The 13,099-nt window shown below is 46.9% G+C and overlaps 1 protein-coding gene across 1 annotated transcript in view; it reads right to left on the bottom strand.

The window, feature by feature from the left end:
• Positions 1-12,787, bottom strand: part of LOC129384751 (uncharacterized) — a 28,330-nt gene extending 15,543 nt beyond the window's left edge. Inside the window, exons 1-2 of the mRNA XM_055070353.2 lie at positions 12,649-12,787; positions 9,548-9,730 (exon numbers count right to left, since the gene is read on the bottom strand). Of these exons, the coding sequence (XP_054926328.2) occupies positions 9,548-9,730; positions 12,649-12,720 (255 nt within the window). The 5' untranslated portion in view covers positions 12,721-12,787. The remainder of the gene's footprint in view (positions 1-9,547; positions 9,731-12,648) is intronic.
• Between the last annotated feature and the right edge of the window lie 312 nt (positions 12,788-13,099).

Here is a 13,099-nt window from a genome sequence, read left to right as displayed (position 1 = left end):
GAAAGGCTTTACTTCACCTCTGAGATACGTGTGGATGGACGGACGGACGGAAGATATGAGCGTCGCCTTCGGAACAGGGCGTTGGCTTGTGCCACTAAGCTCTTGTTATTCTATTGCATAATGTCCTATCTATGTTAAAAACAGAAAAATACAAGACAAAAAACGCGGAGTGCTTCCATCACCAAAGTTTATCAACCCAAATTTTTACTTTGTTTTCCTACGCCTCCTTCCTTTTTCGTTTCCCTACTTTTATTCCATCAATCTTCCAATCGCCTCTTAAAACTCTCTATTCCAGACATGTTTACTTTCCCCCTGCTATCGCTGAACCCAAGAGCTTCGAGAAGGCCAGAGGTGGCTAAATCGACCGCTGGACAAATATCTTCCCATTATAGTAAGACATGCTCCATTGTTTCCCTAGCTTTACCGAAACAAGCACATGCTTCTTTTTCCTTGTTGTATCTCGCTTTATAAGTGCGTGTTCAAAGGCATCCTGTTCTCGCTTCGAAAAGTAATGAGCTGCCCTTTGCGTTATCATAAATTGTTTCTGTCGTGTTTCGTTTTGTAGTTGCACATGGCAGGTTTCTTTTCCATTGCCGCCAACCATGGGATTACTTGAGCATCTCTGACTTTCCGCTTGACGTCTTTGTTGCTGTGTTGCTCCCCCTACAGGCCGTATGCTTGCTGGTAAACTTCCTAGTTCTTTTCCTCCGCTGTGAATCGATGCTTTTCTTGTACAGATAACTGAGCACTCTCCCAGTCTATTCACTTTCTTCCATATTCCACAGTGGTTCTTCATAATCAATATTACTTTTAATACTTGTCCAGCCTCTATCACCCTGCACAGCTTCACTTGTAGTCTTCCCGTGAGCGCCCAATGCGTGCGGCCCAATGACCTTTGGATGCCAAGGAGTTCTGATTGTATGCCTGATTTCAAGCAAAGAACCGCATTTCCAAATGCAAGTCGTCGAACCATTAAGCCTTTCCACATACCCCGGAGCACCTCGTACCTATAGTATCAACATTGTGGTATGCGTTCCATTATAGCCGCATTTCTCTTCCTCATTGGTGTTTCTGTTTTTTCCTGTGTTGCCATATATTTATTGCCTTCGTTTATTCTTACACCAAGGTATTTATATACGTTTATCCGAAGTATTTCCTATCCCTGTATTGACTCTTTCTCGCGACTGTTTTCATAAAATAGCCTAACACCTGATTTTCACGCTAAATTGTAGACCTAAATTATCGGCTTCCTGTCCAGAGATATTACCCAAACGTTGCATTAGCTAGCAACACAATGGCGTCCGCATAAAACAAACCTGGATGCTGGTGCTCTACTATTGTACCCGCCTGTTTGTATGAGAGATTAAACCCGATATTACTTCCTTCTAATGCCCTCTGCATCTTCACAAAGGGAACCCTTGCCTCAGTTCCTTGTTGATATCAACTTTCTTCTCGCTCCTCATCGCTTCCCATTCAACGAAAACAGTATGTTCTAGGTAAATCTCCCTAAAAACCTGTAGACAATCGTCGCCTAAGCATTCCCCTTCCAGAATATCCCAGAAAATGTTGCGGTCTACGTCATCATACAATCCGGAAATGTCTAAAAAAGCCACATATAGAGGACTTTTTTCTTCTTTGGATATTTCAATGACAAATAACTTGGAGGACGCCTAAGCTTCGCCTTCAAGAGTGGAACGCGATAGCGTTATCGCACCCCGTTCCCAGCGCCCACTCATTCGCTCGGCATGCTTTTCAGTCACACAAAGACGAAACGTGCGCCTGAGCAACAAAACAACTCGGTGTATCTGAGGAAGAAACGATCTACGTGAGCCAAACGCCGTAATCGGCACGGACAGCTGGGCCGCGACGCGCCATGAAGGCGGACGTGATCATGGGTCTGACACCTTGATGGGACCGCCCTCTATCTCGCTTGGGAGCACCACGCAGACGCATGACTCCTCGCCAGCAACACGGCACACATCGCAGGGGACGCTTTCCCACCAGACGCGCTACGGAGCAGCGATCACGTCAGAGGCGTCCCGCATTGGACGCTGCACTTAGGAATTGCGCTGTGAGCGGAAAGAGGTGCCGCGTCGCGTAAGCACGAGAGTTCGAGTGATGAAAGTTATCCAAAGAAAGGAACGACGCTTGATTCTGCAACCCATGAGGGAGCACGGCGAAGCGTCGTCAGGGGAAAGGGAGTGGGAAGTGATAGATGATAGAGAAAGAGGGAGGATGTGGCCTAATAGACTTCACTTTGCACGACAGGTGGCAGTCCTCAGTGAAGTTGCCAGCGTTGTAGCGGGCGCTTATAGGGTGTCTATTCCCAGCAAGCTTCGCCGCGCAGGGAGCTGTGCACACACCGGAAACAGCACGTCAGTCTCTGTGGCCGCTGGAAGGCCGTGGCGTCTGTAGGTGCTGCACGCTGGAACTTGGAAGTGGAGAGAGCGAGAAAACTTATTAAACGCAAGGGTATTGGGCATTCTCGCACCGGTCCCCGCACGGCCCCAATACGCTAAAACGAGACGAAAGGGAGAAGCGGGCGAGTGGCGCGCTACCTGCCAGGGCAGAGCCGTACATTGCGAGGAGGGGGCCGTCTGTGTTTCCCACAATATGGCTCTGCGTGTGCGCCAAGCTCAGAAGAAATGTAGCGGAAAACGTACTTCGCTACTCGTTTAACTGCGACTTCTGTAATTTACATGCTCATAATTACCGATGTACAGCGCAGTATAACTTTCTACGGCCCGTTTCTAAGGCGACACCGTATTCATTAGAGGCCCTTTTGTCGCGATTTGAACCATCGAACTCATGGCTGAGTGGTAGCGTCTTCGTCTCAAATTCCGGAGACCCTGGTTGGATTCGCACCCAGCCCATCTTGCTAGCTGTTTTTTATTGATGAGTTGCCTTCCGGGATTTTTCGCTGACGGCCAACGCCGCCTACACCGGCTTTTCTGCGACACGCGCTCATAAACGCTGTCGCGTTAATAAAGGACAAATAAATAATCATCAAGGCGCCTACAGATTCTGAAGCCATTCGAAGTTTTCCCAATATGCCATTATTCTCTGAAAATGCTTGCAGCTTTACTTTAAATAGCCTGCATTGCTAACCTGCTTATTATTGATGTAATGGTCAACGGCCCATACGAGTGAATTCTGTCTTTCTCCCCCTTACCTTTATAAACTAATATTCATTCTACTTTGTCGCCAACTGTCTGGTATTCGTCTATCTTTTAAAGTTTTTTTCCACTGCTTTCACCACAGCTTCCTTACTTTTTGATCCTAGTTCATTAATCAGCCCAATGGGAACCTCGTCTAGCCCTGTGGCTGTGCGCTTAGGAATTTTCTCTTCGGGTTTCTTCCAGTTCAAATTTGTCAGCACCAGCTCCTTTCCGTCTGGTTATCGTTCATTCTCTTTTTTCCTCTTCATTGGCTTGTAAAGATTCGGCTGTGATCTTTCGGATGTAATTTGATGCCGCGTCCCCTTCCAGTTTCTGTCTTCGTCTAGGATATGTTGTTGGATTGTTCCAGACTTCCTTCCTAATAAGCTTATGTTGTTCCAAAATATTCCAGGCACGGCCTTCCTTTCTTCGCGTTTTCCTGACAACCGACGTTCACTTTCATTGCTTATTTTTGCATAAACCTTTATTGGAACCATGTAATTTTTCTCCAGGTATATTTCCCATTTTCTGGTTATTTCATCCTGTGGCAACTGCGCTTTTTTGCCTGCCTGTGCTCGTGGGATGCTTTTTGTCATTCGGCGATCACTTCTCGTATCTCCCTGTTCCGCTATCTTTTTTGTTTATTTTTGCCTTTTCAAAGAGCATGTTGCTTCTCTTTCCGCATTTCTGTCATTGTTTTACTCAGAAGCTCATTATATTCATACACTTTTGCTTGGCCATTTGCCAAGTACTTCCTCAACTCTTGTGACTGCATTTGTTATTTGCATTTTGTGATCCTTGCTCTTTTGCCCAACTTGATATACGATTTTCGAAATGCCGCATTTATGGTCATTCCCTATGCAGGTATACCCTTCCTCGTGAAAGACCATTTCTCTCAACTTATCATAAATTCCTTCCGTAATGAGACAGTAACAAATGGTGGATTTCCGGTTTTCTACTTCCCAATTGGTCTGCCCATCACACTCAGGCCCTTTATTCACGACAACAAGGTTGTGCTTCCCAAAAATATGTACCATTCAGTTGCCGTTGTTGTCGGCATCGTTATCTAGATCCTGTATGTGGACATTCATGTCACCTAATAGAGTAATTTCGCCGTCATTCCCGAAACACCTAATAACAGCACTTAGGCGTTCCCAGCCAAATGTTCTTTCCTCTCGTTGTGCATGATGTAATAGTTCTGCAGAAACCCGCAAAGTGGAGAGAAGCAGTTAACAAAGGGAAAATCTGACATCCACCCAAACGTAGCTACGTGATATTTTCAATGTGCATCGTAACCAAGAAGGCTCTTGACATTTTGAATCTACTTTTTTTTCGTTTGGCTCCCTGATGGATAAGCATCTCGATTTCCCCTCCCTTTCATTTCGACTTAGTTGAGTCGTACCTTTCCCAAACATATAATTCTCAATCACTGGCGGCTGTTCCAAGCCTTTTAGCCGCGTTTCTGTAACCGCGTACACCCCTGTTTGTTGTCTCTTGAACTGCTCCTCAATACCTACCCATTTTTCCTTTCCTCTTCCGCCCTGCATGTTTATGTAGCCTCTTACATGCCGAGCTCTCTTTCTTGCTTTCCTCCCTTTTCTGTTACTGAGTGCGGTGCTACTCTGAGGTGCACCTAGGGGACCTTCTTTATTGCTACCTACCTTGGACTCCTGATCGCTATTGCACCAAAGCCCCTAAAGGGTCTAAAACTAACGACATCTCTCTCCGCCTCGTATGCCAGCGCTCCTTCTCTCGGCTCCTCATGGGCGCCGACAGTGGCGGCATCTATGACTGGTACAGCTAGCACATGCTTCCAACCATGGCCTCAGAGATCTACCCCCGTGCGCGATTTTCAGGAACGCGCGCTGCGGTAGATCTCGGAGGCCATGTCCCAACGTTCGCTCCTTTGGCGCGCAGCGCACTGCGCGCCTGGAGGATTTGGTTGTTCCGTTTATGACACGTGAAGTTCGTAAATGAGTTACCCCAACAGCTGCCAGTATCCGCGTTGCACTGCTTTGTCGAAGCTCCTTCCGCTGCGATCACTTCGACTGTGGTTGTCAACGGTGGAGGTGGTGCCCTAAAAAGAGCTAACGGAGGGTTTTTTTCTCGAACTGCGCCTTTTGATCAGCTTCATTTGAACTTCAACGCCGCCAAGAGAAATTAGAACAACATACGCTTTGTATGTGGATATTTACCTTTTCCTTTTTTTTAAACACCGACGTGGGGCCTAGGCTTTATATGAACAGATGATGGTGTACTACTTCCATATTATATTCTGTCAAAGGCGCGTTTTCTCGTACTACAAAAAGGCTTCCTAATGCATCGGCGTTAATTTCTTGATGCCGTAATTCCGAAGGATTTGGCTTTCAAATTGTACAGATCATAGACTTTTTCTGCCGGTATATTTCCAAATTACTGGTTACTTCATCCTGTGGCAACTGCGCCTTCTTTGCCTGCCTGTACTCACGAGATGCTTTCTGTCGTTCGGCGATCGCTTCTCGTATCTCCTTGTTCCACCAGCTTTTCGGTTTCTTTTTTTCCTTTCCAACGAACATGTTGTTTCTCTTTCCGTATTTCTGTCGTTATTACACTTAGAAGCTCACCATATTCGCACTCATGGCCATTTGCCAAGTTCTTCCTCACTCTAGTGACCATATTTCCTATTTCTGCAGCGTTCAAATTTGCCCTGGCCATTTTGCTCTCCTTGCTCTCTTTCCGAACAACGTATCCCATATTCAAAATGATGTGTTTATGGTCACTCCCTACGCTGCTAAACCATTCCCCATCGATGACCATTACTCTCAATTTATCATGAAGTTCTTCTGTCATCAGACAGTAATCAATGATCGATTGCCGGTTTCCCACTTCCCACGTGATCTGTCCTTCACACTTAGGCCCTGTATTCACGATCACGAGGTTATGTTGCTCACAAAGGTCTAGCATTGACTTCCCGCTATTGTCGGTATAGCCATCTAAATCCTGTATGTGGGAACTCATGTCACCTACTAGGACAATTTCAGCACCATTCCCGAAACCCTTAATATCACCGCTTATCCATTCCTCGAACTCTTTATTCTTCTCTGTGCAAGTTTCTTTCCGACTCATTGTACCTGATAACCAAAGATGCTCTTGACACTGTGAATTTACTCTTTTCCATTTGGCTCTCTGATAGATGAGCGTTCCGACTCCCCCTCCTTTTCTTTCCGACTTAGTTCTGTTGCACCTTTCCCAACTATAATTCTCAATAACTGGCGGCTCTTCTGAATCTCTAAGGTGCGTTTCTGTAACCGCATACACCCCTATTTGTTCTCTTTGTAAGTGCTCATCAATCTCTGCCCACTTTTCCTTTCTTCTGCCACCCTGCATGTTTATGTAGCCTATTGCATGGCGAGCTCTCTTTCTTGATTTCCTCCTTTTTCTGTTATCGACGGCGATGCTCTTCTGATGTTCCCTTGGGGGACCTTCTTCATTACTGTCTACTCTGACCTCCTGTGCGTCCGCGGGCCCACTAAAAAAGCACCAGCGCGACGACCAAGTCGCCAGCCCACTTCTCGTGCTATCCTGTAATTGAAGTGGATCCCGTCTCGTTTAAAACCACCACCATTTCTCACTTCCCTGTTTACTTCGACAACCTCGAAGCCTTTCTCTCGGCTAATTTTCCATATTGCCTCATTAGCAACCACTACGGCTCTTTGTACGTGACTGTCACGCACAGGCACCTCCGGCACCGTGCACACCACGATCTGCACTTGAGGGGATAGTTCGCGAAAGTCGTCCACTCCCTTCGCCAAGCGCTGGGCTAGTCCTGCCGTTTCCTGTTTAAGACGTCATTTAGCCCACCTGCTTCTATGACAAGGTTGCGCACGTGGACATTTTCTGCGAGCTTTTCTTTTGCTCGCTCCATGACAGAACCCAGTGTCCACCTCGGAAATGTCCCTCCCGCCACTGTTTTGTCGCCTTTCACCCTGTCCACAATTGCTTTTGAGCACCCAGCCAGGTTTGAGTCGCCAGCTATAATCACCCTTTCACTCTCTGCTACCTCTCCCTGCTTCCATTTGTCCTTTTCTGCGTGATCCAGACTCGACAAGGGCCAATGTCCACTGGGCTCCTGCTTTTCCCGCGCGGCGGCCTCAAGGAAGGCGCCGCTCTTTCCAGCTAGCCCATCATCACCCTGCATGCGTTCTACGTATTTCATTGAACCTCCCTCGCCTGGCGCGTCGGGGTTCTCCGTTCCATTGTCACGCACATTCTCGGTCACAATGGCGGCCCTGTTCACCTTTACCTCGGTTGCTTCAAGTTTCTTTTCAACTACCTTCCGTGCATCATGTTCCCTGTTTAGCTCGTTTTTGAGCTCTTGCACCTGTTTGAGAAGCTCTTCCTGGAAAGCCTCCATTTTCTGCAGCCTAGTATCGACATCACATTGTGTGCTGGTTGATTCGACGCCCTCTCGATTCTCATCCGTCTCCTCATCTGCCTTGAGGGACCCCCCACGTACTGCCTGCTTTACCGGCTTTCTCGCCATGTATTGCACCGCTTTTTGCACATACTATACTACTGTAATAATGCTACTACTGATGCAAATGCTATAATACTATATCAATGCAGAGCACGTGCCTTTTAGCAAAAACCGATACGCACAGGATCCAAATTTTCTAAATGCCACAAAGCAACTCTCACCACTCTTTGAAAAAAATCAATGCCGCGGAGACCGAAGGCATGACACACTCTCACACGCGCTCAACCACGCGGACATGCTCTCACTTTTCTGCCAAAACGCGCAAAGTAAAACCACTAATAGCTATTTGTCTTGCCACTTCCAAGCTACCATTTAAAGACTACAATCACTCAACGTCCCACCCGGCTGCACGTGTTGGAGCACCGTGGCACGAAAGGGCGCTCTAACCATCCTGCAAAACAAATGTACACGAAGCACACCCGCGCACCCGAAATACGAGAGGCAAAAAAAGGAAAGAATAAAAAACCCCACCCAATTACTATTTAAAGGCAAAGAAAACAGTAAATAAGAAACAAATAAAAAACAGAAGCAAGCTCAAAGCATGCAGAAAAACTTAGGATTTCGTCGCCGCCATGGAGCCTCCAAAAGCGCGTCCATTCGCCACAAAATCAAAAGATCCGATGGATGGATTGATGGATAGATGGATGGATGGATGGATGGATGGATGGATGGATGGATGGATGGATGGATGGATGGATGTTATGAGCGCGCTCTTTGGAACGAGGCGGTGGGTTGCGCCACCAAGCTCTTGCTATTATACTGCCTAATGTCCTACCTAGGTTAAACAATGAAAAAGAAAAGAAACACTATGAACTACAAGCCTTAATTTTCTGATCTTCTGTTGCCATCTGTGCTATTGTACGTCTCCGTCTTTTGTCGTTTCCCTACTTTTCTTCCACCAATCCTCCAATCGCCTCTTACTGAAGTCGAGTGATTGCGATTTATTACTCATTACTGATTACGGAAGTCGATTGATCGATTTCAGCGCGCCACCTGGTTTGCGCCTTGAGAAGCTAGCAGAGACGGACGCCTTGCAAGTATCGTTTTTCATTCTGAATCAGCGTGAAGGTTTCACGATGTCGCCCGACATTGTGATCTCGCACCTTGCAATTACTACGTTCGCAGTTACTGGGGTCTTCTGAATTTGAACACGCAAATGATAAAAGAACGAACCACTTTGACAACCATTAATGCCGCACTCCCGAATCGGCCCCTTGATGTCGCACGGTCGTTCAGTGTGACCGGTGCGACAGGCGCGCGCATTTAAATACTTTTTTCGCTGGGCACAAGCCGGGAGACGCTGCCGGCAGTTGTCGCTACTTTTTTTTTAAATATAGGTGGCATTCATCGCCGGTGCCCTAAAACCCACCGCTCTCTTACTTTGCAGGGTAGCCGACGCCGCCCGCTACAGCACCAGTTCTGTACTAACAGCATCGTTAAATCGGTGCCGTTATCCATTTTAAGCATGCGAACAGGAAAGGCGGAACGTCCTTTGTTTATTTCGGCTCTCTGATAACACGCAGCGGACAATACGTATAGAGTGAGGCTGACGAGAATGATGGCAACTGGACAAATTCGTAAGTGCGTTTATCTGGCGCGTATGGGACATTGCCGTTTCGTCATCGCTTCAGGTGCCCTCTGTAGGGACATCGTTGTTAGCAGGGACTAGCAGGCGATCGAAAGCAGACGAAGGACAAAGAAAGGCTTTATTCACGAGCACAACTTTGTGCTTGGATGGAGCGCAGTCCCGGCGACACAAACACTTTCTCTCAGGGCAGCCGAACATTTGAGGTAACGAATGTGTTACTTAGACCGCAGTAAAATAGGTCATTTCACATTGTGTAGACCAGTCAAGGAGATACAGTCTGCCCACCTTCGTAATACTGACGATCTGGTCGCCAGCTGGATAGTGGTCGTGAGCGCATTCGTCACCGAGCGAGACGTTTGCAGGCGGGTCCTTGGGCACGTACCAACGGCCGCCCATCCCCAAGGCCAAGGCGAACACTGCGTCCGGCCACAGAGTTACCTTGGAAGTCAAGCCAGCGATAATCGTGTCCTGAAAGATAACCGAAAATGGTAACATAAGTCTATTTTTTTCTGGCCAGAAATAACCGGTCAATAGGACTGACGTCGTAACTGTGGAGTTCGGAAATCTCATAGCTGCCTGTTTTATTCTAAAGTTGAACGCTTGCTTTTGTAATGCTCACGGTAATGCTGTATCACTGGTGTATATATACACTCTGTGAATGGCGTACTCCACACACACACACACACACACACACACACACACACACACACACACACACACACACACACACACGCACACGCACACGCACACGCACGCACACACACACACACACACACACACATATATATAATTTTTTTTTCCGAATATCTTTATTTTCTGTGCAATTCTATACTGTATGACTGAAATTTGTCTGTATGGGGGGCTTGAAGCTCAGTCAAGTGAAACAATTTACACTTATTTTTTTCAGGCCCTCTTCTATTCTCAAGGAAACCAAATTGAAATTGATTACATGGTGCAACCGACATCTTTGCGCCAGCATCTCTTTTGCGAGAAGATCTGAATAATTTGCCAGGATCACAGGGTATTACACTCAAATTACTAAACGGAAACCTGGCCCCAGCGTCTGCGCGTGCCGACTGCGGAACTTTATAATCCAGGCTGGCACTAATGCGTTGTTCATGCCTTTCCAACATCATCTGTTTGGCTTAACCTAATGCGGTCATCTAAAATTTGCGCTATGACAAGAATTAGCCTCATTTGATCAGTAATTTCCACGATCGTAGCATTTTTATGTGTAAAATAAATGTTGATACGGAAGAGGATAAAATGGAGGCCATGCCAGTGGGGCTGTATGGAAGAACAGAAGGGAATGTCAAGATTGTGCAGATAGTCGACCACCGCCTTGTTCGCGCTCGGACAAACGTTGCAAACAAACCTCGTAAGCAACTTTCTGGTGGACTTGCAGTAACGTCGTGGCGGGGGGGCGTGTTTCCCAAACCTGCCATCAAGAGGAGCCTCCCCTACGCAAGCTACGGCATCCGTGTCTACCACTTTTATCACGGCTTCAACACTTAAGTGAAACTGAGAGTTTCGCGAGCTGGTAACAGTTTTTTTTTTTAACGGCGCCATAAAGAAACACGAGCACGGAATGACACTGCGCTAAATGAGTTACGTGGAATTTGCGGACGTGTAAGAGAAAAGCCAGAAACAAAGAACGTATACAGAGAGACAAAGAAAGAAAGGCCATGGAACCGCAGGCTTGTGGCGTGAAGCACAGACCGCGGGCAATTCAACGTGCCATGGGAGTGGTGCACAATATCCTTCTTTCGTGTGGCTCTGTCTATCTAGGACTGACCGGACGGCACTGCGGTGCCATTTCAAAGAAACGATTTCCAATTTTCGTCTTCCTGGCGTGTTCTCTGCTGTCGGCAGTCCTGACGTTCATGACTGGCCGAGTTACTATTCAGAGTTACTTTCAACGTACTCTTCAAGATGTCCACAATAGTCACCCACGACGAGAAGCAATGCCCAAAAGCCATGCGGACTTATCCAGACGAACACACAGAGCTGTTGAAACTTACCTATAAATACAATTGATCGCAACAACACGATAGTGTGTAGTTGTCAGCTTAAAACCTTTATTGCTTTAAGATATGCTGTGTTAATAGCGAGCAGCAGACTTAATCTCTAGCAACACTAAAAGAAGCTGCAGCATTAATTTAGTAAATCAGTTGTGCGGAGTGCCGCAAGATTTATTTATTCGGCTTTACGTGCCAGAATCACCATTTGATTAAGATGCATGCCGTAGTGGGTAGACTCCGGATCTATATTGACAACCTGGAGTTCTTCAAAGTGCACGTAAATTCAAGTACCCGGACTGAGCCCGCACCTTAGCCACTGGGATACTGCAGCCGGACAGTGCAGTAATTGAAGGCAGTCATAGAGGACTGAATTTGCAAGATAGTTGAAGATAGCGGCAGCTCCTTTCTGCACCAGGTGTAACTGTAGCTTGGTGTAGCTGGCACAGATTGACAGTGGGTGAACGGGAAACGTTTTTTTCCAGTAGCACGACATGGAGTAAATCTGATATTTCAAATCAGTTCTGTGAGGGTAATAACGATGCGATGTTTCAATTAGTGTACTGGCATTCTTACTCAAAAGATAACAAAGAAGATCAACTGGAAAAGTCCAGCGCGAGCCACTAATTTTGAGTCTTGTTCTTTTCTTTTTTTTTTTTGCAATTCCCCAGCTACAGCTGGCTCCTAGTAAGGCAGATAAGAGAACGACTCATTGAAATAAAAAGAAAGCCATTCGTGCTGGCTACAGCTTCAGAGACACCAGTGGGACGAGCCACTTTTTTTTTTCAACGTTGACGGATAGGCACCGCAATAAAAATTACTTTAGAATACGGCCTTAATACTTTTTCCTAGTTTTTCGGATAATTCCGCTTCCGCGTCAATGTGATGACGTGCAGTGCTTCCCGCCATGAACAGCGGGCACCGTCACGATGAGCCACGTGGTGAAATCATTTGCCACGTCGTCGTTCGGCCGGTGCGACGTTGGCGGTTCGATTCCCTGCCGCGGTGACTCGCGCTCCGACGCACGCAGAACGAAACGAGGGCTCAATTACCCGAATTCGTGTGCGCCTTGTGGAACCGCCGGTGCTCGAAATTAACCCACAGCGCTCCCGTTACAGCGCATCTCATAGTCCTAGCGCTAATTAGAGGCGTTAAACCTGAGTAATCGGTCGCAATGCCGTCCGTGCTATATGACCACATCACACTCATTCCTCTTGGTGGATAAACTGAAAGGGGAAGCAATGCTCAGTATGCAAGATTCAATAAAGACAATTTTTAATATTTCTAGGGACATTCATTACTACTGAGTTTGCATGGTACTTGCGAATCCCGTGTGCATAGCAAATAGGAGGTGCTCACGGTACTTACCAAACGAATAGGGTACTCATCTTGGATGTAAAGAGACAGTAGCTGCGTGGAGCGTATGGTCGGTGGTACCATGCGGCAATCCGAGTATTGCGAGTCTTGCTCCGCGTGGAACGCAATGAAGACAAACACGTCCACCGGATGCGCCCTGAATGACATAACATGGTGCAACGTTATCTGCACAGAATCCTTATTTCTAGTTTTCTGGCATTCCGAACTTAATATTACTCGCTTCACTTACACGATACATCACTGCAAGGCAAAAGTGATGCACAGAGCTGAATTAACATAATGGTCTCCTGGTTCTCCCAAATGAAACTGCGACTGACAGTAACCTGGGCAACTGGTTTTCGTTGCGGATTTCGCAGTAGTTTAGGGCTCGTCACGAGTTGTCACTGGTGTCGCTCTCAAGCAATCACCGCACGAAGGTCGAGCATTTGCATTACCGCAATGA

The sequence above is a fragment of the Dermacentor andersoni genome, chromosome 4 (assembly GCF_023375885.2).
Source record: "Dermacentor andersoni chromosome 4, qqDerAnde1_hic_scaffold, whole genome shotgun sequence".
Classification (NCBI taxonomy): Eukaryota; Metazoa; Arthropoda; class Arachnida; order Ixodida; family Ixodidae; genus Dermacentor; species Dermacentor andersoni.
The sequence above is the reverse complement of the archived record's forward strand: the minus strand, read 5'-3'. Positions and strand labels throughout refer to the sequence as shown.